The following is a 27,360-nucleotide window of genomic DNA, read 5'->3' as shown; positions in this document are numbered from 1 at the left end:
GCTCGAGAACGCTGACTCTGATTGGGTTCAGGGAGGAAGAAAGGAAAATAATGTAACGGATAAAAAGCATAAAAAAAGTCACAAAATCATTTTTAATTTGGGGCTTTTAATCTCTAGTATAGTGCCCTTTGAAAACATGCCTCTTCAGAACAGGCTGAATGCTTGGCCTGGAGCTTTCTTGAGTACCGCTAATTGAAACACCTTCACAAACACCAGTGAAATACACTCTGGTTCAGGAAAAAACAACTGCGGCCGACTTTACCATTGGGCAAGATGGGCAATGGCGAAAAAACAGCTATATATTTATATTAAATATTGAATAGTGGATGGGCCCAGCTTAGCAGCATTATGATACACAGAGCGCTGTTTACTTGTTTATTTAAAGTGTATTAATATCGAACGTGTCATATTTCCAAATTTGAAGAAAGCATTCCATGGGGTCCCCAGCAATACATGTGCCAAGTGTGAAGTAGATCAGATGAACGGTTTGTGAAATATGTGAAGAACAGAGATTCCTTGCTTCATAGTTAGGCTGAATTTTGGGAATTTGATGAAATGGGTCAGCCATTAATATACATGGCATTGTGGGTTTGAATAATTCACTTTGGGTAAACATCTTATAGCTTCAATGGAGAGGCAAAACAGAACATACCGTCAGTGACACTGTCAACTAGTGTAAAATAAGATGATTTTAACAAGCTTATAGCAACCTAAGGAGAAATAAAAGTGGAAAACTGAATCTTAGAGTTGCAAAATGAAACCATACCATGCTTCAGATCCTGCAGGTCCTGCAAACAAAGAAGAAGCTATGAATCTCAAAGTCTTGCGTGTCATCATACAATGGCAGGATACCAGCAGGGTCCCGTGACATTATAGTCAATGGGAACAGAATTACAGACTTAAGCCCACCGCTCTAAGAGAAGGGAAAGCAGAGAAACATACTCTGTGTACTCCGTCTTGTGCTTTAAAGACCAAGTGTCTCTGTGTCTCTGTGTGTGTGTGTGTGTGTGTGTGTGTGTGTGTGTGTGTGTGTGTGTGTGTGTGTGTGTGTGTGTATATGTTTCTGAGCTATGTGTGTGTTTTATAAATAGAGTCGAGCACTGACTGAGAAATGTTACACAGGTGGTCAGAAACATGGTTTGGGTTACCAGCGCCCTCAGAGACTTGCATCGGGAAATCTCTCCCTCTGATTCATAATGTGATGCTCTGCACAATTGATTTCCAGCTGCAGAGAGCAAAATTAGTCTTACTTAATATCCAAACAGTGTCCTCTAGTGGAGATTCAATAAAAAGTGTTAGTGCCATTCCAACAGAAGATAATGATGACTCTGTGCTTGATGCAGGTGCACATTCATTCAGCCCAGGAATAGATAGAAGTTTGGTGGCCGTGATTGAGTCTGCTGCAGAAACTGAAGGGGGGGGTTCTCCTGCTGAACCTTCTTGGCTAATTTTAACCTGGCAGTACAAACAGCACAGGGACCAAAAACAACGTTATACGAGGAGGAAGCAACACGTCTGCGGTGGCACCTTGGTAAGAGCTTTGACTGGATACGGTTTGATCCTGTTGTGAATGTGTTATAATACTTTGATGATGTTAATTTTTGTTATTTTAAATTGCAAACGGTACAGAGAAACTTCTTAGACCAGTAATACAATTGTAGAAGCAAAACATTTGAGTTGCTTCTAGTGCTCGTCTGAGTTACTGTGCTACAGGACACACACCTGAATACTATACTATACAGGCCTCTAGTTTACCTTCAGCTCCTCATTTAGTAAGAACATGGGATAAATGCATTTAAAGTCCTTTTGGAGCCAAGCTGAAGAACAAACGTTGATGCTTCCTGTTTGTTGTGAGGCGTAGGGATCATAAGATACATAATATACGAAACAAACAGCATTAATGCTGCCTAAAACTCTTGAGAATAATAATATAATTTTACTATGGCAGGCCTCTAAAAATAATTAAAATGAAACCGGAAGGAAATAATCACTCTTTGTTTGACCTGGTCATAATCATCTGCCATATGTGACTAGTGATGATGGATCACAATCCAAGAAGGTTAAGTAACACTTGCCTATGTGATTCACTATTTGGAGTATTTAACACATGGTTTAAGTATGAATCTATTTGTCATTTCTGTTTTACTTGCAGGATTACAAAATCCTCTGGTTCACCGTCCTCTAGATATGGTGAGTCACAGATCTTCCACATCTAATTCGTGTTGAATTAAATCCTGATGCACCATGTTTATTATGCAGTGTTTCGATGTTGTAAATCTTAAATCTTGTATTCTAGTTGGCTCCTCTCTTTGTCTTTCTCATCCAATCAGAGTCAGCGTTCTCGAGCCTCCAGGGTGCGACAGCATGTCCACTGTGATTCCTGCTACAGCCGGCGCTGCAGGGCTCGGGTGGAGGTCTCTGTGTGCTGTGCGGTCATCCCCTGCCGCTTGCACTGTGGAGCTCTCTTCCACCTTTGTAAAGAGGAGGATCACCTGCTGCTCTGCCCCAAAGTGAGGGTGCCCTGCCTCAACGCCGAGTACGGCTGCCCGCTCCACCTGCCCCGCTCCTCGCAGGCGGCTCACCTCCAGATGTGTCCGGCCAGCGTCGTGTGTTGCTCCATGGAGTGGCTCCGGTGGCCGACCGATGACACAAACCCACACAGTGGCTTGGCCCTGCAGGTGAACGTGCTGAAGGAAATCCAGGGGCAGGGGGAGCCTCTGGATCTTGCCATGGCCCTGGTGGATCAGTCAGACCTTTATGACCGCCTGAAACTGAAGCCTGTCTTTCCAGAGCTGATCGAAGCAGATGAGGAGGAAATAAAGGATGAGAAGAAAAAGGAGACGGCAACAGGAGGGTCTGTCAACGGTGTCACAGACAAAGGTGAAACATACAATGTCTATAATTCAAACACAAAGTAATACAAATGCGTTGTAATTTTTGGTCTTTCTTTCCTGATCTGTTGTCTTTACACTTCACACCTCTGTTCGTGCAGAAAACGGCTTGTGTGAGAATAACGCTGTCGAAGAGACTCTACAGAACAGAGTGGGGCAAGCCTCGGGCATCAACAAAGAGAGATACGACCTGTGTGAGATGATGTTCGGCATGGACAAAGGCGGCTGTGCTGTTGCTCAGGCAAACCAAGACAATCCCAAGCCGGGTGAGAAGGTCAAGGACAAAGATAATGCGCTTGCAGACATAGATAAGACTGGTCAGGCCCCGTGGCAGGAGGGGGTGCTGGACCGTCTGGGGCAGGAGCTCAGCCCGCAGGAGTTCAACATGTATGTGGTGCATCATGGGCGCATGCTGCTTACCTTCGGACAAATCAAGGCCTGTACACCGAGGGAGGACGATTTTGTCTACGGTAGCCTGGAGCCTATCCCAGTCCAGACCCTGCACTCTTTCAAGGTGATGATTTCATTGTACTGTTAAATAGAACTGTTGTTATCACCCTTATAAGGGGTCAGTTTGCATCAACCGTAGTGATGACCTCCTCCTTTTCATTCATATCCAGGGCTTAATTCTCAGCGGGCCTTAACAGTAACATACCTGTGTAGGGGTGTAGCGGTAAATAAAATCATGGTTCGGTATGTTTACGGTAAGATTTTTCATTTGATTTGAAAAATGTGAACATTCAACGGCAGCTAATTGGCCATTATTCTTATTGTAAGAGTTGAGGAACTTAAATTGGCTACAGGCATTTTGTCAATAAGAAAAAGTAAAAAATAAAAACAATAACACAAATGTCAGTAAATCTCAATCATAAGACTCTGATCTGTCGATAATTCCTGAATTGCAGCTTATGCACCGACAGGGCAGCCACAACAGACTTATTAAAACGCACAAGTGAAGGAACATTGCTGGGGTGCTCAAGCACTTTGACCAAATGCTTTTAGTATTAGTTTAGTATATTCAGTATTCTTTATGACATGGTCTAAAACTGCAGTGGAATGCTGCCTGAATGTCGTGGGGAGAAAGACTTGCCTGGTCTGTGTTTGTCTCTGATTGACATGTTCAGGTTATGTCGTCATGAATTAAATGTTTGAAGTGTATCCGTAGGTAAACTTTAGTTAATCAATGTTGGCATACAGTTTGACACAAGTTGTGGTCCACTGAGCTTGACTAACTTGGCTAAGGCTGGAGATATACAGTACTTTACAGTACAACCAGCTGCATCATGAACAGAATCGTTCACATACTTGCCTACGTACGACGTGTGGGAACTATGACTGTACAGACGCCAGCTATTTTGACAAGCATATTTGTCACTGTGCAGCTGTGGCTCAATGGCTAGAGCATGTTGTCCTTTAATAACAAGGTTGGTGGTTCTATCTCTGGCTCGTCCTGTCTGCATTTCGAAGTGCCCTTGAGTGAAAACTCACACTCTACGACCTCCGTTCCTCATGTGTGAGGAGTAGGCAAAAATAAACTGTTTTAGCATCAATTGTTTTGCTCACAGGGCCTACCAAACTGAGGATGACGCATTCGGAACATCCTGTACCCAACAGTTCAGGATACATTTGACATAATCGTACTGTTACATCCCTAGTTTAGACCCCTTTATGCCCAAATTAAATTTGGAGTAGGGAAAAAGAGTTTGTACAAACTACAGCAACTAGGAAGCACTCCATCCAAATAAAACTGCACTCAACTACATTAAAGCCTAAAATGGCCCAATACAGCTTTAAAATAAATGTAAACAAAACATACTGCAGTCAACCTGACCCAATAATCATTTACGAATAGATGTGTTCACTGTACTCTATACTACATGTAAAATGTATTTCTTCCTGTAAGATCCCTGACAGCTATCACTACAGCACGCGACGGGTCCATCACTACGACACAAGTCTGCCTCCGAGCGAGCCTCGCAGTGTGGACACATCCGACCTCGTATTCAAGGAAGAGGACTGCTTCAGTGATGAAGCAGCAGCCACCCTGCTGGGCTATGCTGAAATAGAGGTCAGGGGTCACAAGGTCAGTCAGATATTTATGACCGTATATGGTATATGTAACATGATGGTTAACAAGCTAAATAAAATAAATTGTACCAGCAGCAACAGTTATTGTCTAATAAACAAAGAACATTTAAATGTGTTTTTTTGTTTATACTAAAACCAGTTTCAAGTTATTGCAGTTTGATTTTTATATTGTGTGGAAGAGTAAGAAAACTTATGGTAAATGTATTGAATTGCTACATTTTGGTACCTTTAGTGAGGTACTTCATGGAAAAAACAGTGGCCCTTTAACTAGAATTATCCAGGGATTATGAACGATTGGTTTCCATGCAGATCAGTGAGTCAAATGCATCCGATGGGCTTTATGTCGACGTGGCAACACAGACGCATTCGTTCCGCACGGCTCCGTTTCAAGCGAAGACGACCCTGGCTGAGGTGATGGTCGACAGACCTCTGAAGCTTCATCTTCAGCTGCAGTCAGAGAGGGTGAACAGCAGAAACACCAGAGCCAGCTGTGCCTTCACCTTCCTCTGCGGTCACACCTTCCACCGCAGGGAGTTCCCCACACATTTCAGGTGTCTATACTACTGACTACTGACTTGTCTCTCTTATTGAAAAAAAGGATTAACATTAAAGTAATGGATGTTGATTTCTCATCTCCCTCCCAGGAACGTCCACTGTGACATCCAGACGAGTCTGAGTGGCTGGTTTGAGCAGAGATGCCCCCTATCCTACCTGGGATGCACCTACAGCCAGAGGAGGTTTCAGCCCTCCACACACAAAGCCATCGTCTCCTATGAGTGAGCACATTTCACATTCATCGGTACAGATTCAAATATTTGGGTCTAACATTTGTTGTTTAATATTATCACAAAATTTTAGAGTGGCCATGATTTATACTCTCATCACTCTCACAGAGTTGTGTATGCTAGCTGCTCATTACCAAACAGCAGACAAACATTTTAGCAGCTAAAGAGCCAGAAGGTTCCCCCAGGAGTTAGTAGAGACAAAAAACAGAGCTAAAAGAGAATGAATATTAGATTTATATTCAACAGGTTGCCACCAGGTTGCCCTAAACCTGCATTATTTCTAACAGCCACCAGGGGGCGACTCCTCTGGTTGCAAAAAGAAGTCTGATTGTATAGAAGTCTATGAGAAAATGATCCTACATCTCATTTGATTTATTCCCTCAGTAAACATTGTAAACATGTTTGAACATTTATGGTCTCAATCCCTAGTTTCAAGTCTCCTTCAATACAGCATGATGTTCATTTAGTAAATTTCAAATTTGGACACAAACAAAGTTTAGAAACTTATTGGCTTGTATTTGTTTAGTGAATGAAGGGCTTTATATTTTCATCCCTACAGTCAACAGCTGAGGAGTTTCAACTTGCGTCCAACACTTGTAGCCTCAGTAGGGGACGACTCCCAGCCGTCCAGGAGCTCAGTGGACTCCTCCACCACTCAGAGGAAGAGAGGAGGTCGGGGAGGAGGTCCAGAGGACTCTCTGAGCTCGCTGCCCTACGAGGTGCTGTGCCACATGGCCAGTTTCCTGGACAGTCTGTCCCTGTCCCAGCTGGCTCTGGTGTCCCAGCTGATGAGGCAGGTGAGCTCCTCTCTGCTGCAGGAGAGAGGAATGGTCACCCTCTGCTGGGAGAAGAAGACCTACTCACATGGAGGAGCCAAGTGGAAGGCCAAACCTGTGAGATATGCGTACTGAATCATCCAATCCATCATTTTAATTTATAACAGGGAATCCCATACTCACTGTGATCCATATTTTCCCTTTGACTCTTCCTGTTTCTCTCCAGGTATGGGAGTTCAGTCACCTCTTCTCCTCAGTGGATTCGTGGTATATGGCAGACATCCCTCCAATATCGGCTCATCTAAAAGTCTGCCCTTACTACGAGTCCTCTCTGCACAGTGAGCCTGTTCCCCTCCCAAGCATGAGTGACAAGCAGGAGTGCAGCCAGGAGAGAATTAGCCTCATCGACCATTTTGCAAGAAACAGATTGCAACAATGAAAAAGATCCTTTTTGATTCTACCTGCCGTTGATGATAACCAGTATGTCTTGAAGCACTGCAGAGCAAATAAAATAAACCTGAACGTATTTTTTTTCTTCTGTGTAATCTACCTAATATTCAAATTATTGGATGAATGGTTTATGTATACAGTTGTAATTTATCTACTAAAACATTTTATATGAAAAAATTATAATTTAATAAAATACAATTAGAGCTGCAAGGATTAATCAACTAGTTGACTGATGAAGACGAAGAACTTCTTACCTCTTAATTTCAGAAGAAATATTGTACTTTTCACTCGACTACATTTATTTGACACCTATAGTTACAAATTACTTTGCAAATTAGAAATTTATATACAAAAATATAATAACTTTATAAGTTATTATTGATTGAATCAGTATAATAATTAGCTAAAATGTGCTGTCTTTAAGATGCTGTCAATACTTAACATATAATAATTTAAAACACTGCAATGGACCTTTTAATTTTGATACTTTAAGTATGTTTTGCTAATACAATTTATGTAAATCCAGTACTTAAACTGTAAACGGTATTTTTACTTATTGTTTTTACACGTTTCAGTTATTTTAAGTAAAGCATCAGAATAATTATTCTGCCAACGAAAATAAACAAAGAGCCTCATATGATCCATAAGCTTTTCCAAACACTGATGAAAAACAAATCTAAACATTGTTACCGAAAGGTGGGATGGGGCTCTCTATCATCTCAAGGAATAAAAAATATTATTCCTTTTTTTGCTTGCAACAGCTGGTAGCGTCACTTCCACGGAGCTCCTCCTCCTGCTGGTGCGGCTTCGTGGCACTGATCACCCCTCATACAGGACTGCTTTGTTGTGGGTACAGCAGCCGCACTGCACGTACAAGCAGAAGGTTATGAGGAGGTTATTTCCACTCAGACTGCAGCAGGATTTGTTCACACGGTCGGGAAACACGTCGGCCTGCTGCAACAGAGAAACAGCTCACCTGGGAGCACGAGAAACGCGTAAAGCGCCGCTTTGCACGCAGAACGTTTTTGCACGAGTCTTTTCGTTTTTCTCCATCTCCGCTTCATCGAGGGACGGAGACAGCGCGGCGATACAAGGATCCATGAGAGACGCTCTGAACTGGACACAGCTTCAGTATCACGGTAGGCCACGGTCACAGTGATGAAGGCACAGTTACAGGTAGACACCGCGACGGTGCAGAAACGAGAAAGCTTTTATGGGCTAGAAATAAAACCGAATGAGGTTATTAAATAAGAGTGTTGGCATTTTGCTAATATGTTTATAAGGGAATTACCTTATAATGCTAATGCAGATAATCTGAGTAAGATAAAATGTCGAGCAGATGGTTTATCAGTATAGCTTGATAAATACATTTTATTTACTCTTCATGGAACAGACGCATAGTAAGTAAGTAATCTAAGCTCTGCTCTGTGTCGGTCCTCAAAATGGACACAAAACATCTGTAGTGGGAGAAACCTTACCCAAAGACATCCAGCCTCATGCATCTGTGTGCAGGTTGTCTAGGGCTGCAGCCATGGATGCTGGGAAGCTGGAGCAGCAGGTGGCCAGTGTGGAGAGAGGCATAGCCTTCCTGAAGCAGGAGCACCTGGCCATGCTGACGGGTCTGCAGCTGGAGATCACACACCTGAGGAGGCGCTGTCATGGTCAGTGTATACCGGCGGCCTGCTGCTCTCCATCGCTTCATGTGTCACTGAACCACTTGACTGTGTGTCTGTCACCCTGTCTTATCTTTCTCTGTCTGTCCGCCTGTTGTGCTTGTACTCCTCGTGGCCGCAGAGCTAAGCTGTGAGCTGGACTCCAGGTTTCCTGACAGAAGCACAGAAGGTAAGACATTACAGTTCCTTGATGACTAAGTGGGAAATGATATGAGGGAGTCATGGAGAGGAGGAGAATTCACAAGGACCTCATGATAGAAAGGGGTGCAATGACCTGACACGATGCCACATTATTACTGTAAATTGAGTTTGATCTTTTGATGTATTTGCATTACTGTTAACATTTTATACTCATTTGTTTATATTTTCAGTACATCTTATTATATTTGTTAGGTATAGCGATGCACTGATACAATATGCTAGATCAGTATTTGCACATTATGATGTGGCTCAAGTGTCGGCCATGACATAATCCATCCACATTCAATACAGTTTCCTTGTAAATAACATCATGGCATTCAGTGTTTCTGCTATTAGCTACAATTAGTCAGTCACAGCAGACTGCTGACTTTGTTTTTAGTTAACCTAAAAGTTGTCAACAATGAGATCCAGGCAGCAAGGTACTCAGATTTAAAGTTTGGGAAAAATAGACCACTGGTGTTGGATTGGTTCTCGGTATCAGTAGATAACCTGAGTTGAGGTATTGGAATCAGTATTGGGAAAGAAAAAGTTGGATGGAACAATGTGCTCAGTTTTTCCTGCAAGGAAAATCAATGTTCCAGAGAGAGAGAGAGAGAGAGAGAGAGAGAGAGAGAGAGAGAGAGAAATAAACAAGTTAGAAGGTAACATTTTGTTGGAATTTAAAGCGCTGTTTCTGTCTACAACCCGGCATATACAGTATATTTGGTTTTGCATATTTTTGTTCTGAATGCCGTGTATTGCAAGTTGTATTGATTTATCCATGTCCGTCAAGTGCTTTAGTCCAGCCTTGGTTTTACTGAGAATGTTCAAGCACTGTGATTTTGAACTTAATCTGCAACAGATGAGTTATAAAACAAAAGTATGTGTGCAAATACATGAGATATAAATACATTTTTCACCCAACATTTGTCTCCAGGGAGGGGAGAAATTATTCATAGGAAGTGATGTCTAAAATGCACTTTAACAGGGAATGAGTATTCTTGTGTTTATTGTTATCATAAGTATTATTGTAAGTCTTTTGGAGAACCAAAGCTATTTGGGTAGTGGTGGTATGTAAGTAGTGCTTTTTATATTTGATACCCCTTAATAGCCTGGCCCCCAAATTTACAATGGTCACTGATAGGGAAGTACATTACAGTATATTTGTGTATTCTTTATTTATCTTGCCAAGTGAGGGAGCACAGAAAGGCTCAGTGAAAAGAAGAACGTATGAAATGTAATATTAGAGAGATTAATCACGCAGAAATAATCAAAAAAAGAGATATGGAGGATAGAAAAACAGACCAAATAATGGCATCCTAATGTATAGAATGATCTCCTCAACATCTACAGTATTTTCTGTATTTTGATTATCTTCAGTCCATACTGTATTTGTTTATGTTTCTCAGAGGAAGAAGCAGAGCTGGCAGCACGCTGTGAGGCTGCACAGCGGCTCTTAGAGGACCAGCAGTGCGTGATGGTTGCCGCGCGTGGAGAGCTGCGGGCCGGCCGGGCACGGGCATCAGCACTGGGAAGGAGCCTGAGAGAAGAAGAGCGGCACTTCCTGGAGGAGCTGAAACGTCGCAGCCACAAGATCACACTACTGAGTCGAGAGCTGCAACGCCAAAATGTCACCACGACAACCCTCTGCCACGAGCTCCACACCGCACGCTTAAAACTGTTCGAGCAACGGCAGCAGAGCACAGAGTCTGGGGCCGAGGGAGAGGGGGAACCCAGAGGAAGGGAGGAAGATGAGAATGATGATGAAGAAGAAGAAGACGACGGTGAGGAGGATGAAGATTACGAAGGGGAGGGTTCAGACTGGCTCCTGTCTCCACCTCCACCGGCCTCTCCTAGCCAACCAGAATCGAGATACAAGAGGCGTGTCAGCACGAGGGAGGAGAGGGTCAGAGCTTGCGTCCCCCAGGAGAGGGTGACGTCACCGCAGAGGCCACACCCTATGCCTGACCCCGCCCTCTTCCTAGTGCCGCTTAGATACCGCCTCCTTCGCTTGAACCAGCCGATCAGAACGCAGAACGGAGAGGGGATGGAGGATGAGTGGGAGGATATAGAGGACAGCAGGGTGCACAGGAGGGTGGACATGGGAGCAGGAGAGGGAGAAACTGCTCTGTGATGAAGATGGAAAAGACAACGTTGTCTTCCAGCAGGTTTTTGGCCAAGATCAACCAACAACGGAAGCAGTTATTCTAGAAAAAAGCTTAAGACAAAATGTAACCATGTGATTGTCTGTAGATTTCAGGAAGTGAGTTAAATATTTAGAAGTTAGTTGCACAAGAGCGTGTGATCACAACAGCGTATTAACCTAATCCGTCACATTGATGGTACAACTTGTACTTTGAAAATGTGAAGATAAGAGCTGGTCCAAAAAAAAGACTGAAAAGTGGTACTGTTTCATATGGATGCCTTTTGATTTTAACACTGTTGATCACGGCTTTTGCTTGTAATTAGTAGCCTTGCCATGAATACAGTGAACACACCGTACTGTTGACGTACATGGCAATCTGCTTTTTCACTGCACTAGCTGCATTCCAGGTTTGAAAAGTCACTCGAGAAGGCTTCGGGACATTTTGTATGATTTGCACTTTATTAAATTCATGCAATGTGCCTCGTCATGGCAGAGAATTATTTCTGGAGTATTGTCTTTTGTCTCAGTGTTTGAAAAGTTTCAGTTTGTCTGTCCCAGCACTTCATAAGTACTAATAGCTTTTTTTTGATGGCTCTGTTCTGTGAGTAAGCCATGACATTGTGAAAGTGAGCCAACATGAACAATACCGGGACCCTGACACAGCTAAATGGAATTCAGCCATTATTGATTTTATTAGTTGCACCTGTGCTTTTCTTACAATGACATGTAAAATTATCGGCTGTAAAAAAGGCCTGTGTGGCTCTACAAAGATGTTATGACCAATTGCTCTCAAATGTATTTTTTTTTTGTATCAATAGTTATTTCCTTTTTTTACATTATTACTCAAATTGTACAAGAGCTGACATTATTATTCAATTTATCAAGTAGTTAATCAGCCGCAATTAATAAATCGATCATACACATCATTAGTCAAGCAAAAACATTAGACATTCTCCATCTTTTTCAATGTGAGGTTTCGCCTGTTTTTACAGTTTGATAACGCCTATACATAAAACTGACTGTGGTCAAACAAAACAGGCCATTTTAAAATGTCACTTTTGGCTTTAGAATATGATTACAGGCATTTTATTTTTTTTACAAATTTCTGATGTTTTATAGGTCAAACAATTTATCAACTAATAAAGAATAATCTGCCCTAAATTGTACAAAATAAAAACATTCAGCAGTATTAAATATCACCATAACCCTAACAGAACGGTTCAATTCTGGATCTGGAAGATTGTGATGACTTGCAGTCTGACTGTCCTTCATTTGCAATCTGCATCTTTTTCTACCATAGATATTTATTTGCAACATGATATGGCAGCACACTGAATGATGCAAACTAAAAAATAAACTAAATTAAATTGGCATGTGATTTGTTAAATAAACAGGAAAATATACAGATGGATTGCGGAATTTAAAAGACGAAGACAAATTTCAGTTATATTTTATTGAAAGGAACATTATTGAAACGTATAAATCCATATAAATATTTTGGAACACTCAATCCTCACCTCTTGCCAATGCAAAAAGTTGCATAAACATTAATGCCAGTTATAACAATTAGAAGATAAATACAAAAATACAAATAAAATAGGTTGGAGAACTACGTCGAAATACTCTGCTTTAAACGAGATGCATTCAGTCATCAATGTACCAAGCTCAGGAACATAACGCACCATGTACTAATGAACAAATGCACAGTAGCCACTACTGTTTCAATAAGTCACACATACATTTAAGCAATTGGAGGAAAAACTTCGGTGAGGTAACATTTTTAATTCATTAATGTATTGACAATCATGGGGAGAGTTATACAAACGACTGTATCGCTCGCACGTGGTAACGTTAGCTGGTGTAACTTGTCTCCTAGCAAACGTCCCATTCTAGAACGTTCCCACAGTTGTCTTGGAGACTGTGCTCAGAATGTCAATTTATTTCGCTGCAGCGCTGCCATGACAACCGCGGAGCTGCTTTCGAGCGCTTGTGGCTGAAAGAAGAAGACACTCGATGATTGTTTCCAGGACTTTGAGTTTTTGGGGGAGACGTTTGCTGTTGGTCGCGACTCGGGTACAGCTTTCTAAATATAAAGAAGAGCCAGACCTCCTGCTGCTGCTAGGCTATTTATGCACCTCTTGCACGTGCACACATTCAAGGTTGATAGAGAGGTGCACGGGCCGGTCTGAATACAGGAAGTGACATCATCAACGGCGGAGAGGTCGCCCTCCTCTGGACTTGAATGGGTAGGCTACTAAGATGTGTGGATATGTGTGGATAGAGGGGCCTGTATGCTCTCTCCCAGCTCACCCATGAAGGGCAGACACACACACACACACACACACACACACACACACACACACACACACACACACACACACACACACACACACACACACACACACACACACAGTTTGTGTAACGTGGTTTTGCAGCAAGGACAGGGGAGCCTCCTGCTGTAGAGGAAAGACTGGGACACTCAGCTCTCTGCTTTCAGCAGGATGAACAGCAGAGGAGTGTGGATAAGATGACACAGACTTGCAGTCTCTCCCTCTCTCTCTTCGCTGGCTGGTAGGGTCCAGATTGATTACAATAATGTAATTTTCAAGCTGTGTTATTCTTCTGTTGTTTGAGGATACATGCACATTCTTTCTGCTTCACCTTGGTGTTCTCATGAGCTTGAATAAGGTGTTATTTTTATAAAAACTCATTAGGATTTAATACTGTATTAATATTTAAATTGAGTCTATTTAGAATATTCTGCTGTTTTGATTAAAACACTTTTGTGCAGCCAAATAACTATAAGTGTATACTCTGCTCAGCGTTCCCTCTCATCTGTGTTCCAGGATTCCCACACACCCAACATCATTCCAGAGTCCATCTGATGAGATTTAGTCACCAAGGTTCTCCACTCCTTTCCTCTGTAAGGTGACACCACTGCAGGGACACTTCATAATCTCCCTGTTGTCAGCTGTAATCTAAGGCTCTTAGTTGCTTGCATTTACACATGCCACACAAACAGACACACACATGTGACAGTGAAAAAGCCTTTTTTTTTTAAATACTGAGCAGCTTCTAAAAGTGTTTTTTTTTAATTATGGCGTTTCCTCCCTTAGGCCACCTGCAGTCGTATTGCAGTTTCTTGCACAAAGGCACCATGGGAAACATAGTTCAGTGCTGTCACGCACTGTCGACATACTTTAAGTGTAAGGATGCACCGGCACAGGGTGAGGCGGAAAGATCCCCTCTGCTTTCCAGCGAAGAGAGTGAATGTGAATCGCCCAGCATGCCGGACGACTTGTTAACCATCTCCCCCGGCGGGAAATACCCTGCCCTCGAACCAGAGCACTTCCTGTTTCCTGACATCATCTTGAGCAGCAACCTGGGAGGGGATGTGACTCTGGTGGAGCCGATGGTGTGTCTGCTGGTTTCTGAGGAGGAAGAGGGAGTGAGGCTGGACGAGCCGAGAGATGAAGGACAAGAGAGGAGCAACAGGTGGAGGAACAGGGGGTTTTCGGAGGTTGAGACACAGACCGAAGTGGAGACACAGATTGGTATGGGGGTGCAGACTCAGACAGAGTCCCAGGCAGACGTTCAGGCACAGACAGAAATACGCGTGTGCAATAATCAGACTGTGGAGAGAAAAGTAAACACACTAAGAGATACCGGAGCTTCAAAAGAGATGGTTGTGCAAGAACATGAAATACTGAGCTATACCAATACCAAGCTAATAGAGGAGTTGAACACTGATGAAGGGAATATCTTGAAGTTGCAACAGGCAACTCTTGCTGCTCAGGAAAACACAAACTTTGTCTGGACAGAGCCGACACAGGAGAATGTTACAAAATCTGAGTGCACCTCAGTGATGCCGATTGAACACAACAACAATACGGACGAGAACACTGACTCACAGAAGGAAGTTCAGCCGACAAAATGTAGCATCAGCAGCACTGAAGTTGTGGAGAACTTTGACCCTGCTGAGCGTGGCGTGGACCTGACTCAACAGAGTTATTGGGAGGATGAACAGACGAGACAGCCGACTGTGGCGTCCGATCAGAATGTAAACGAAAAGGTCTGTAAGGTTATCCACACGAAAACAAACATGAATCCGTCCGAGGAACCCACAGACCAGTCAGATTTAGATTCAGATCACATTCAATGCCACGACCCGGTGAAGAGAGAAGAGCACGGCAACATCAAGACCGCTCCGCCACATGATGAGGAGGAGGAGGCCGAGACGAAGCAAACCTTGTTTTTAGTCGACAGGATGTTTCTGGCAGCACCACATGTTAAAGGTGAGCGGTTTTATTTGATTGTGTTTTATCTTTGCTTTTATTTACACTGCAGTGTGCTGTTTGTCTATGCACTGTGGTTTTCAAACATTCTACCTGCAGCTTGTGCAGGGGGTCATCACGCTTTGGAGGATCATTTTATTCTGAATTAGAATTAAAAGAGAAAATGGCTCCAGTCATATATTATTACATTTTAGTAGCCTACTCAGGATATTCGGGCCATAATTAAATGTTAATAGGACATCCCAATTAAATTGGATATTGAAATGACAATTTGAAAAAGTGAAAAGCCAAATATTAAATTATGATAAAAACACAAAATAGAGGGTGGAAAATGGAAAACTAACTTAATCTATTTTCCCTTTTCACATTAATTTCCTCTTCGATTACATATTTAAATTCAAACTTTTGCATTTCAGGTTTTGATTTGAGTATTTACATTTAAGCTATTTTTGTTTTCGGTTTAAGGGATGGAAATTGCTCTTTTCTTTTTTTCAAATTCGCATTTAGTAATGATTTCCTTGTTCTTTTTCAAATTAAATTCTCACCTCATTAACCTGCATTAAAATGTTTTCATCAGCACATTTTTTTTTGTCTCTTCTGTTGCCTACAGCACCTCCAAGTCAAGCTGAAGAAAGCTCCGAGGATGATCGCCTGCAGCAGTGTGACGCTGATAAAAGGAAACTCAGCATCGGGGACGTCGTTGCTCTCCAAGAGACAGACTTCACTGTCCGGATTCAACCTCCTGGAAAAGAAAGTTTTGAGCTTCAGGTTCTGTGTACCTCTGTCTCCTTTTTTCTTTTAAAGATACCTTTTTTTTAAAGATGTATATTCACGTTTGTCTGAACCGCTCCAATACAACTCTCCTCCATTCTCAGGTGTCAAGCCAGATGTTGGTAGCCGAACTGCACCAGGTGCTGATGGAGCACGAGATCAGCTGCCATTGCACGTGCTTCTCCCTCCAGCTGAGGGGCATCGCGCTCGACAGCCTCTCAGAGCTGCGCTCCGTCCAGGGCATCCAGGACGGCGCGCTGATCAAGGTGGTGGAGGGTAACTGCCTCGTCCTATTCTTTCTTCTTTAAAAGTTGTGTTTATGTGATAATAAAGTGTGTCGTTCACTTTGGAGAGCAACATTGTAAGCGTCTGACTTCAGTCCAGTTTTATGAGACCTCACATCATGTGGACCCGTATCATGTTGCCACAGGGAGGCCCTGTTTAGTATGAACTATGTTGACCTCTCATCAGACAGATGCTCTATCAAACCCTTTTAAAAGCCTCTTTTCTGGTCTTGTTGTCTTGTTGCAGATCCTTACACAGTGCGTGATGCTCGTCTTCATCTCAGACATGTTCGTGACCTTCTGAGGAGCCTCGACCCAGCAGATGCATACAACGGAGTAAACTGCAGCTCACTCTCTTACCTCACCTGTTACACCAGAGGAGACAAGGGTAATATTACTCTCTTATTACCTCCTCACTTCAGGTTTAGTCTGAGCACTTCCGCCTGTAATCATTCAACGTTTCGCCTCCATATTCATCCCTTCAGACAGTGACAGCGTGGGGAACAGGCGAGCTTCTGAAAAGGAGTCAGCTGACTGCAGCCCTCCAGAATACATCCTCCCGGGATGTAAAGACCGACCACTAATGCCACTGCAGCCACTCAGAGATGACTGGAAGGTGAGACATCAGATTTTGCAATCGGTTAGATATATAACATGCAATGAAACATGTACTAGGTTGTTGTGAAGCAACAAGTGGACTTTATGAAAGTATTATTACAGCCATTTCAGTGTCTGCGGGTTCTGACCATGAGCAGCTGGAACCCTCCTCCAGGAAACAGGAAGATGCACGGTGACTTAATGTACCTCAATGTCCTGACTATGGAGGACAAAGAACTCAACATTACATCCTCTACACGTGGCTTCTTCCTCAACCAGTGAGTGTTACACTGTTGAGACATTTGTTTGCTAAGCTATGAAAATTGAGGAGTTTTTAGCCATGCTGGCAGCGTGGCTCGGTCAGTCCACTACTTTTGTCCAGACTGAAATATCTTGACAACTATACTGTATAGACTCTCAGTCTCACTCTCATGTTGTATTTCTTCCAAGTGCCACAACTAAGCAAGTGTTTATTACAGCAACAGTGCCCACAGAGAGCAGTTAACCAAAAACAATTATGTACGACGAGGACAGTAGAAACTTACCTGGATTCAACTTGTGCTCTGCTCTGACTGCTCCAGGTCAACTACCTTCAACTTCAACCCTAAACCTGCACTTCCCAAAATCCTTTGCCACTCTCTAGTTGAGTTGCTGAGTCAAGTCAGCCCTGCTTTCAGGAAAACCTTCAGTGCCCTGCAGAAGAAGAGGTGAGCTGTCTGTAATCGAGCTGGAACGACATGCTAAAACATGTCGTTCCAGCTCGACAAGTGACATGTTATACTGTTAATAGCAATCTAATATGTGGATGGAAATATAGTAATAGCAGTCGTCTATATTTCTAGAGTTGAGGCTTGGGTTGATACAAGACAGTAACATGAGTTTAATAAAACAGAATCCCTAACTTCCATGCACGCTTTACTAATACAAGATTTTTCTCTGTCCCTTGCTTTGAACCAGAGTCCAGCAACACCCTTTTGAGCGGATCGCAGCACCTTTCCAGGTGTTCACCTGGATCGCCCGTCATGGAGACCACACCCTCGACTGTGTCAGAGCGGAGGAGACACACACCAGTCGAATGGGCCAGGACGAGCAGACCGCTGGGCAGGTTGCAGACATAAAATGTGCATGAATGCACATGCAGGTTTCATGGAGCATCTGAGGCTAACTGGTAGTAATGCTGATGCTGATATGTAGGCCGTGTGTTATGACCACAGAGTCGGGAGTGGAACGAGGAGCTGCAGGGATGCAGGGAACTCGCTCGGCACTCTCTTCAGGAGCGCCTGCACAGAGAGAGGAGCATATTCAAGGTGAGGCCACAGATTTCTAAACATCTCTTTTCCATCTGATTAATGATTGGAGAAACAGACTTGTGACTGTGAGATCATCCCTGAAGCAGTGACCAGGCATACAGATGTTTAAGATCTTTGTCCCCCTTAACTTCCTCTACACTGTTCAGTGAGATTATTCCTTCCTCCTCCTGCTCTTGGAGAACATGTTCACCAAGATTTTAATCCCTCCATCCAGACAAACAGTGACTTTGTTGCCTCTGCAACACGAGGCGCTGTAGCTGTTGTTGACGGCAACGTCATGCCGTTAAACCCTGGGGAGGCGCCTCATATGCAGATGTTCATCTGGAACAACCTGTTCTTCAGCCTCGGGTTCGACATATCGGAGCACTACAGCCCACTAGGGGGCAACACTGCTGCTCATGCTGCTGCCATCTGTGATCTGAGGGGAGCACAGGTAGGTCCTCACAGCAATACATTTACTGTTTACTCTGTCCCATTTAAAAGTACATTTGTTCCAGAAAGGACAGTATTACATTCAGTAGTTCTGTAAGGGTACGATGACGTAGATTTTAATGGAGAAAACAATATTCAACAGTTAAAACACTAGAAATTGTGCTATACAACTGTACTTCCTATATTTTCACTTTCAAATATACAGATTGTAATCTAATCCATTCACTCCTAAACACTGGGTCACAACCCACAAGGGGAGATTTTATTAGGGTCTCCACATAAATTTCCGAAATTTCTTCCATAGTGTTTTATTCAACGTTCATATCTGCAGTATGAGCCACATGAGGGAGCCTGAATGTTTCTGTTGTTCTGATAATTGTAGCCTACTTATAACAATGAATGTAATATGAAAGGCTAGCACACGTTCTGTTTGTTTAACCGATGAGAGGAAAATAAAAATAATTAGATTATTTACTTAGCCTGTTCACACTGTCTAAATGCATCTATTTGGTCTCATTTATATAGTATTTAATGTTTTCAATAAGACATGCATGAAAAAAAGTTGTTGCCATCAAAATAAAACGTCTTATGTTGCTCTGCTTCAGGCTTACACATCTGTAGACATAGAGGGGCTTCACACACTTGGGACAGCTGTGGTAGATTATCGGGGCATCCGTGTTATCGCTCAAACCATCATTCCTGGGATACTGGAGAAAAATCAGGAGCAGAGTGTTGTCTATGGCTCTAATGACTATGGAAAAACTGTTTTTACTCACCCAAGGTAATACACGCATACTCACAAAAAACAATAAAGTCTTATATTTTAAGTATTTAGAGCAAAATAAAGTGTAGGTTTAAACATGCAACCTTTCATTTTCTCAACATTATTCCAGGTTTCTGGAGCTTCTGGATAAAACCAGTAAACCGCTCAGAATCCAACGTCACCAGGTGCTCGATCACAGCAACAGCCCAGTGGAGCTTTGCTCTGGCATCGAGACCAAAGGCATCCTGGGTAATGACGGAAGACCCTACATCTTGGACCTCCTCCGGACCTTCCCCCCTGACCTTAACTTCCAGTTCTCGGAGACGGAGGAGAGGAGGGAGGTGCCGAAGGAGTGCCAGATCTTTGGTTACCCACAGCGACACCATCACAGCCTGGCCAGCCTGAGGCCAGAGCTCATAGAGGCCTTCGTCCAGCACAGGTGAGGAAGACGAGATGTGGACACGAATGCAGCTACCATGCAACAGGATGAGCTGAGCTTTGGAAATGAAGCATCTCATCTCTCTAATCTTGCGTTTTCTGTTGCAGGTATGAACTTTATGGCAAGATGGTGTCCCGGGATCTCATCCAAACAGAAGAAATAGCCATGGAGCAGAGCGAAGAGCCAGTCAGTGAGCTGAGAATTGGGGATACAGCCACATCCGGTGCTGGTAGGGGTGAATAAGACCAGCTAGATGAAGTGAAATGATAAACCAGGAGAAATTGTGTTACCAGAAAGAGAAATCATGCTGAGGAACAGTGAGAAGGTACACAATTAGACAAACAAAGGATGTACAGTAATAAGACATGTAAGTAAGGGAATGCATGACTTTGGAAACAACAGTTGGGAAAACAATGTCATCACAAGGTCCATTTAGTTGTTCTGTAGCTTTCAATCACAGCACATGATCTTTATCAGCAGATGGAGTTTTCTCAGTTGTCTTTAAATTATGAATGTTGAAATAATCAGTTTTCTTTGGACTTCTCAACCATGTCGGCTTAAAAGCTGAATTCAGAAGTTCATCCCCAGTGGAGGAATGTAACTTAGTACAAGTACTGTGCTTACTGTCAGTACGTTTTTGAAGAATTTGTGTTTAACTTGAGTGTATTTATTCTCTGCCGCGTTATACTTTTGCCCCGCTACATTTTCCTGACAGCTTTTGTTCGTATTTATTTTTCAAATTAAAATTTGACACACACATTTTATTTGAGTTCTTAAAATGGGATGCTTTGTTATAAATTGAACTACCAAACGGTGTAAAAAATGTATTCCTCCTCAGCCTACTACAACATTAAAATGCTGTAATGCTTACATGTTTATGCATCAATAATAATGAACTAGTGATGTAATATAGTCATTCTGCAAGTAGAATTTGCTTTTAATAATAATTATAGTGTTATAATTATAAGTATTTTGAATGCAGTGCTTTACCTTTAACTTAATGTTCTTACAGTGTGGTTTTCCTACTTTTACTTAAGTAAGACATCACAGTTATAGATCTTCAAAATGTGCAAATATTCATTGTTGACTAATGATTAAGGCTAAGGAAAGTGTTGAGCATAGTTTAATTGTGTGTCGATTAATAATGCATTCATTTGTAATTCTTTTGTAGAATTACAAAGAAGAAATGTGATTATGAAAGCTTGCGAGGCTGTCGGATCAGTGAGTGACTCCTGCTTCGACATCCGCTTCAACCCTGATGTTTGCTCTCCAGGTATTGAACACACTTGTGCGCAGACACACATATATACGATCATGTTTATAAGGTAAATAAAAAAATCAGATTGAACTGTGTGTCTTTCCTGCAGGTGTTCGTTTCTCCTCTGAGTGTGTTGAGGAGGTTCAGAGGCAGAGGCAGTTGTTATGGGACGTGGCTGCTTTTCTACTGTCCAATCAGATTCCAGCAGTGGTGAGTCATGTGTGGAGCAATAACGTATAGATGTACCTTGTGCATGAAGTCTAAATGTCTAAGTCTAGTGCATGTGTGTGTGCGTGTGTGTGCGTGTGTGCGTGTGTGTGTGTTTGTGTGTGTGTGTGTGTGTGTGTGTGTGTGTGTGTGTCTGTGTGTGTGTGGTAGCTGAGGGACTGTCTCGACCACTCAGCAGTGCCGATGGATGGTGCGACCCTGACCTCAGTGCTACATCAGCGGGGTGTGAACGTGCGATACCTGGGCACCCTACTGAGGGAGCTGGACAGGGTGGAGGACAGAGGGAGACTCAGCCACATACAGGTACTTGCTACCTGTATGCTATTATTACCCTTAAGACCTATATGTAAAGTCATCATAACAGCTTACCTCTTGCTCTTGAGTTTACTTTTACATTGATTTTCACTTGAATCCTATTTTTCTGAAATAAATGTGGCCTGACATGAACGGCAGATCTGTACATTTTGTTCCAGGCAGAAAATGAGGATGTACTGAAGATATTATTATTATTATTATTATTATTATTATTGCACTTGACTCTTGAGGTACGCAGCCAGCAAGACTTTCATCTTTCCATCTCAACTCAATCTTAGACTTAGTTAAGATCAAAGATTTTATTTTTGATGTTCTTGGTCAAGGGCTAAAGTTATCTCTGATTGCTGTCCTATGTAATATGATAGAATAGAATACAACATTATGTTTTATATAACGTGAAAGAAACACGAGGAAATAAAGGATGCCCACTGTTCGTCAGGATGCTAAAATCTTCTTGATCACATAACGAATAAAATGTTCCCTCACAGAGAATTTCAATCAGTGAAGTCATCATCAGAAGCGCAAAACACATCTTCAGGACGTATCTACAGGTGGAGTGCTCAAATAATGTCAATATGTAAAATGTTAAAATAACATTTCGCGATCTATCATAAATTTTCTAATATCCACATGTATCTTATTTTCTCCCAGGATGTGGAACCTGCAGCTTTCTCCGCTGCTGTCAGTCACTTCTTAAACTGCCTGCTGAGCTCCTCCTCCTGCTTCACCGACTCCTGCTCAGATGAGCTGCTCTCTCGTCGCAGGAGCCGACGGCGACGGAGCAACGGGAGTCGAGTCCCCTTGTTGACAGACAGTACGTGGGCTAGACTGACCCCCAGTGAGCTGTGGGGCCAGATCAGGACTGAGGCTGGAGATTATTACCACTACACAATAGACAGGTGTGTGTGTGTGTGTGTGTGTGTGTGTGTGTGTGTGGTTGGATATGTGCAACAGGATTTCACCCTGCCATTCCTCTCTGTTTCCAGTGAAAGTATAGATGAAGTAATAAAAAAGCGCAGCCTTCAGAGGATCTCACTACTGAGAGAGATTGCCATCAAGACGGGCATCCAGGTAACTAATAATTATCACCATGAAACGTCCTTAGTTGATTACTTACATTAAGACAATTATTTTTTTTAGTTTTCTGAAATGTTATGTTTATCATTATCTAATGCTAACTCTCTTCAAATTTAGGAGAAATCTACAGACACAAATGGACGAAGTATTAGAGAAAACACCTAAATGTGTATTTTGGATGTTTTCTTTCCACTTGTCTGAAAGAAGACATGTTATGGAAGCAAAAATAGCCCAAAATCTCAAAAATGACCAATGCATGAAAAACAATGTTTATGCCTGGGGTGTCTCACCTTAAAGCTGCACTAGTTGTAGCTGAATTCACACCTTTTGTATTATTAAGAATCATATCTGGTGCTTCAATAGATCAAAGTTGAGCAATAAGGACTAGAGAGAAATAAAAAAACTATTCTTCTAAACAGCAAGTTCTCTTTTGATTGAAAACGGGGCTCACTAATAATGGTGGTAATTGTTGAATCTGCTGCAAAAGAAAGCCAAGATGATATTTAAGGTTTTTTTTGGCCACACCTCTAGAAATAACTGCTCATATTTTATGCTTTATGAAATCCAGCCTTGACTTGAGGTGGCCAAAATGCAACGATATCTAATAAAGCTTTAAAATGCAGCTGTTTTCATTTTTCCCTTTTCTCTGTATTTAGGTGCAGCTGAGGGAGTATGCATTTGAGTCTCGTCACAGGCCAGTGTTTGGTGAGGAAGATGTTGTCAACATGTTCCCTGTGGTCAAACATCTCAAACCTACAGCGACAGACGCCACACGGCTTGTGCAACACGCACAGGTGGCAGTACAGCAGGGTGAGAGACACAGACACAAAAACATACACTTAAACAGTCTATATGTTTACATTTAGGGAAGCATGGTGGCCTTGCCTGGGCGCTTCAAGTGTCTGACCATGAACTGGAGGGCCCCATATGGAAAAGTAACACAGCACGACATTATATCGTTACCAGCTACACAGGCACTGTGAGGGATGTGTAACAAAAAAATCATCCCCACAATCATCAATACACAGAAGTATCACATTGTTTAGCACCTGCACACACTTTGCAAATATGTCATACTTACTAAAACTCATGAGGTCATGTTTTTGATGCAGGGGGTAAAGTTAGCCACATATTTTACGTTTAAGTGGTCTATGCCTTAAGAGCACTGTTGGTACATACATGGACAATGTGTTTGTAATAACTGTGAGTTATTGGGTGGTTTTTTTTGCATTTTTTTCATGTTTAGGGATGACTAGTTACAACTTCAATTTCTTCAGACACTGACAAACATCAGGATTTGGTGTACTTCATGTTTTTGTAAATTCAAAGCTCATCAGTAGTGTTTTATGTTTGCTTTCAGGGCTTCTCAAAGATGGCCATGAATTGATCAGTCAGGCCCTGACTCTGTTCAGCAGCGTATGTGGTGTCCTGCATGAAGACGTGTGCATGTGCCTGCGTCTCCTGGGACGGATCTGCTACATCCTGGGGGAGTATGCAGATGTAAATATGCATTACAATTAATTTCTACCAGGAGCTTTTACCAAGCGTGGTTCCAGACTTCTGAATCATCACCCACAACAATTTGTGAGCTTTTGTAAAGCAATGCTTCCCTCATGTCTCAATGTCTCACAGGCCCTCAGCCACCAGGAAAAGGCTGTTATGAGTAGTGAGAGAATACAAGGTATCGACCATCCACAGACCATCCAAGACTATGTGAGTTCTTTTACCTTTACATTGATCCACAAACAGATTGTTGGACATTAACTTGTTAACCCTGTTGTTCTTTAATGTCATATTTCACTTGCGACTTCACATGGAAGTGTTCTATGTGTGATTCAGACTTACCTGGCCCTGTACTGCTTTGCTGGAGGCCGGCATTCGACCTCCCTTCAGCTGCTGTATCGCGCACGGTACCTCACCCTGCTTGTGAGTGGAGAAGACCATCCACAAGTCGCAATGCTGGATGTAAGTGGGACCTCACCAGCAAAGTGTTGCTCTCTTTCTTTCTACTTTATTTTGCACAAAAATCTATTTCTATGTTATCTTCCTACTACTTTAAACATTAAAGGTAGTTTGTAAACACTCTATAGTGTGTGCTTTATGGTATGTTGAGGATTTGGTTAGATAATAATACCCAAGTTGAAGTGTTAACAACCTCTACTCAAATCCTTATAATGAAAAAATACGAAGGAAAAGAGTGATGATTTTTTTTCACATGTAAGGTAAAATGTTTTTCATTGTACAAACTCAAAAAAGTTAAAAGCAGATTTTTTTAAGTTTTTGTGGCACCTGTCAACCAAACCCTTACAAAAACAACCCAATTTAAAACAATTACTGACAAAAGTGACAAACAAAGAAAAACTTTTTAAAAATGAAATCCCTTCGAGTACTGTGGGGGGACTTATAAGATGATGGGATCAACACTCAACGTGAATAATTTTTTAAAGAACTTCAGGTGGATAAGATACTGGGAAATGCAAACAGGCAGTGATCATAAGAAATCACCGAACGCAACTCTGAGAAAATTACTTGATAACTTGTTGGTATTTCAGCAACCAGCCTAGTGAACATTAAGGCACGGCTTCTGTTAATGTCCCTGTTGTGCTTCACTACATTAGAGTATGCTGGGTCTAGTGCTTCATGGCCTGATGGAGTATGAGCTTTCCCTGAAGTTCCTACAGAATGCCTTAAAGTCAACTTCAAAATACCACGGTGCCACATCCCTGAAACATGCACAAAGGTAAGACAGTTGGTCGTCAGGTGTTATCCCCCTATTCATATCGTGTTCGCTTCCTTAATTTCCTTTATATCAAAGTTTTCATTACTTCACTGTTTGTGTCTGTCTTCTGTGCAGTCATCATCTGCTTGCCACTGTGTACGAGAGCAAAGGAGAGTTTCGATCAGCTCTGCAACACGAGAAAGAGGCTTTTTCAATATATAAGAGCCAGGTATGCTTTAGAATGCTGGAATGCCATGGTTTCTGTTATATTCATGTCATGTACTCCTCCTAATTTTAACTGAAAGACTTAATTGTTGGACACATGAAGGTTGGGGAGAACCATGAGAGTACGGAGGAAAGCTCAAAGTACCTGAAGAGCCTCACTCAGCAGGCTGTGGCCCTTCAGAAAGCCATCAACCACATCTACAGTAACAAACCTGCCTGTATTCCACCTCCAAAGGTTTAGACAGTTTTGTAGCACACAAACACATTCATGCAAGCATATCCGGTTGTGAGATAATTTATTTGATCTGTGTTTCTCTCTAGTTTTCCACACCGAGCTTTCCCACAATCCTTCAGCAGCTCAACCTGACATGTGGAATCATTCTCATTACCCTCAGGTGAACACAGAAAAAGTCCCACTTATGGAATATAAAATGACCACTAATTTGTTGGTGGTAATGTTCATCTCACCTATTGCGTCTTTCTCTGTAGTGCAAAAGACTTTGCAGACCTGAGGACTGAAATGAAAGGAAAGGAAAAAGTTCAATGGGAGAGCTGGAAAAAGACTTAAGAACTGCTGACAACAACCCTGAACTATGGACCAAAGGGACCGTTACAATAGAGCATCTGTGTAGTCAGTCACACTCCTGAAAATGGCCGTGGACAATGAGCAAAAATGGTAAATGAAAGCCTGGCTAATTGATGGTATTAACAAGTAGGTTAGCTTACTTTGAACAACAAATCCAAGACACAAACAGATGCAGCAGTCTACCTTTGGAGGAGGAGTTTGTTGAGCTGTTGAAGGAGCCTTATGAAATATGTGGGATCCATGTATGAATGACATATGTAAACTCTTTTCCTTTTATCAGATAAATGTATAAACCCTCCACACTAAATCAAATTATATTGCTAGATGAATAAACAAGCACAGTATGTTAGGCCTACTTATACTGAAAAAACAAAACAGCAACCATGTACTCAAATTTATTACATTTTTAAATGACGTGCTGTCATCCTGCAGTCCCCTGTGTGTCCACTGGGCTTCACAGTTGTGCCATGGACATTTCGTAAAACATGATATTTCTAAATGAATCTCTAATTGTTTTGGATGTGTATGAGCTGTACGTTGTTGTTTAATCCATGTTGTTGTCATTAATATCTAAGTGACTGTAGAGAAATAAACATCTGAGCATGTAATGTCTTCATTCTACAAGAACAAGTCATATTTGTGGTATCTAAATGGCTCCCTAAAGTGGAAATGAGAGCATTACACTTTGAATTGTATTGTTGTCAAGTTAAATTTTGTTGAGTTGGTCCACTGGCACCAAATTACTGAGTGATTGTGTGATTAGTGAATATCATTTGAGATATTACCCCAAATAACTGCTATTTTGATACATGGCTTACAATTGTTTATCTGTAAATGTACCCATATAGTACATTTAAAATTTGTTGGAGTTTTTTTTATAGTTTTCTGGGAGTTATTCCAATATTCACCATCAATAGAGCTTAATGATTTGTCTCAAATTAGTGACATCTTCACTACAGGCTGTCCCTCTGCTGCTCATCTCAGTGAGCAACTTGTTTACAGTAAAAATTGCTCAAATTAAAACGTGGCTGTACATAACAATAAAAAAACATATTGTGAAGCTAATTTACGG

The 27,360-nt window shown here is 42.0% G+C and overlaps 4 protein-coding genes across 7 annotated transcripts in view; 3 read left to right on the top strand and 1 right to left on the bottom strand.

Moving 5' to 3' along the window:
- Positions 1 to 898, bottom strand: part of LOC137876489 (F-box only protein 40-like) — a 6,784-nt gene extending 5,886 nt beyond the window's left edge. The window contains exons 1-2 of the mRNA XM_068716102.1: positions 767 to 898; positions 1 to 17 (exon numbers count right to left, since the gene is read on the bottom strand). The exon at positions 1 to 17 is cut by the window's left edge and continues 1,147 nt beyond it. Of these exons, the coding sequence (XP_068572203.1) occupies positions 1 to 17; positions 767 to 769 (20 nt within the window). The 5' untranslated portion in view covers positions 770 to 898. The remainder of the gene's footprint in view (positions 18 to 766) is intronic.
- A 594-nt stretch (positions 899 to 1,492) lies between these two features.
- LOC137876490 (F-box only protein 40-like) lies at positions 1,493 to 7,033 on the top strand. Its single transcript, XM_068716103.1, has 9 exons — positions 1,493 to 1,531; positions 2,153 to 2,190; positions 2,331 to 2,880; positions 2,993 to 3,405; positions 4,795 to 4,974; positions 5,289 to 5,530; positions 5,624 to 5,755; positions 6,324 to 6,657; positions 6,767 to 7,033. The coding sequence occupies exons 2-9, from the start codon at positions 2,188 to 2,190 to the stop codon at positions 6,977 to 6,979; spliced, it is 2,067 nt and encodes a 688-aa protein (XP_068572204.1). The 5' UTR covers positions 1,493 to 1,531; positions 2,153 to 2,187; the 3' UTR covers positions 6,980 to 7,033.
- A 794-nt stretch (positions 7,034 to 7,827) lies between these two features.
- On the top strand, positions 7,828 to 11,477 carry LOC137876749 (coiled-coil domain-containing 92B-like). The gene is made up of 4 exons (XM_068716549.1): positions 7,828 to 8,129; positions 8,503 to 8,651; positions 8,785 to 8,832; positions 10,253 to 11,477. Exons 2-4 carry the CDS (start codon positions 8,522 to 8,524, stop codon positions 10,975 to 10,977), a joined length of 903 nt encoding a protein of 300 aa, XP_068572650.1. The 5' UTR covers positions 7,828 to 8,129; positions 8,503 to 8,521; the 3' UTR covers positions 10,978 to 11,477.
- Positions 11,478 to 13,017: 1,540 nt separating this feature from the next.
- Positions 13,018 to 27,313, top strand: LOC137876488 (clustered mitochondria protein homolog). Of its 4 annotated transcripts, none has more exons than XM_068716099.1 (30): positions 13,018 to 13,235; positions 13,836 to 13,912; positions 14,106 to 15,284; positions 15,895 to 16,052; positions 16,160 to 16,331; positions 16,587 to 16,727; positions 16,825 to 16,955; positions 17,060 to 17,214; positions 17,518 to 17,643; positions 17,894 to 18,041; positions 18,151 to 18,243; positions 18,461 to 18,679; positions 19,284 to 19,459; positions 19,572 to 19,880; positions 19,988 to 20,115; positions 21,052 to 21,153; positions 21,248 to 21,348; positions 21,517 to 21,669; positions 22,170 to 22,232; positions 22,333 to 22,580; positions 22,668 to 22,752; positions 23,415 to 23,568; positions 24,119 to 24,258; positions 24,391 to 24,471; positions 24,598 to 24,723; positions 25,377 to 25,498; positions 25,613 to 25,706; positions 25,806 to 25,937; positions 26,024 to 26,097; positions 26,192 to 27,313. In XM_068716099.1, the coding sequence occupies exons 3-30, from the start codon at positions 14,147 to 14,149 to the stop codon at positions 26,268 to 26,270; spliced, it is 4,848 nt and encodes a 1,615-aa protein (XP_068572200.1). In that variant the 5' UTR covers positions 13,018 to 13,235; positions 13,836 to 13,912; positions 14,106 to 14,146; the 3' UTR covers positions 26,271 to 27,313. The 4 variants fall into 4 exon arrangements, with proteins under 4 accessions (XP_068572200.1, XP_068572202.1, XP_068572199.1 ...); XM_068716101.1 differs by lacking the exon at positions 13,018 to 13,235 and adding an exon at positions 13,287 to 13,560 and having other exon boundaries at positions 19,988 to 20,109; XM_068716098.1 differs by lacking the exon at positions 13,018 to 13,235 and adding an exon at positions 13,287 to 13,560.
- Positions 27,314 to 27,360: the final 47 nt, after the last annotated feature.

Source organism: Cebidichthys violaceus, unplaced genomic scaffold (genome assembly GCF_023349555.1).
Source record: "Cebidichthys violaceus isolate CVI_PGR_0920_01 unplaced genomic scaffold, fCebVio1.0.p SCAF_20, whole genome shotgun sequence".
In the NCBI taxonomy this organism is placed as follows: Eukaryota; Metazoa; Chordata; class Actinopteri; order Perciformes; family Stichaeidae; genus Cebidichthys; species Cebidichthys violaceus.
Note: the sequence above shows the minus strand (reverse complement) of the source record. Positions and strands in the feature narration are given on the sequence as shown.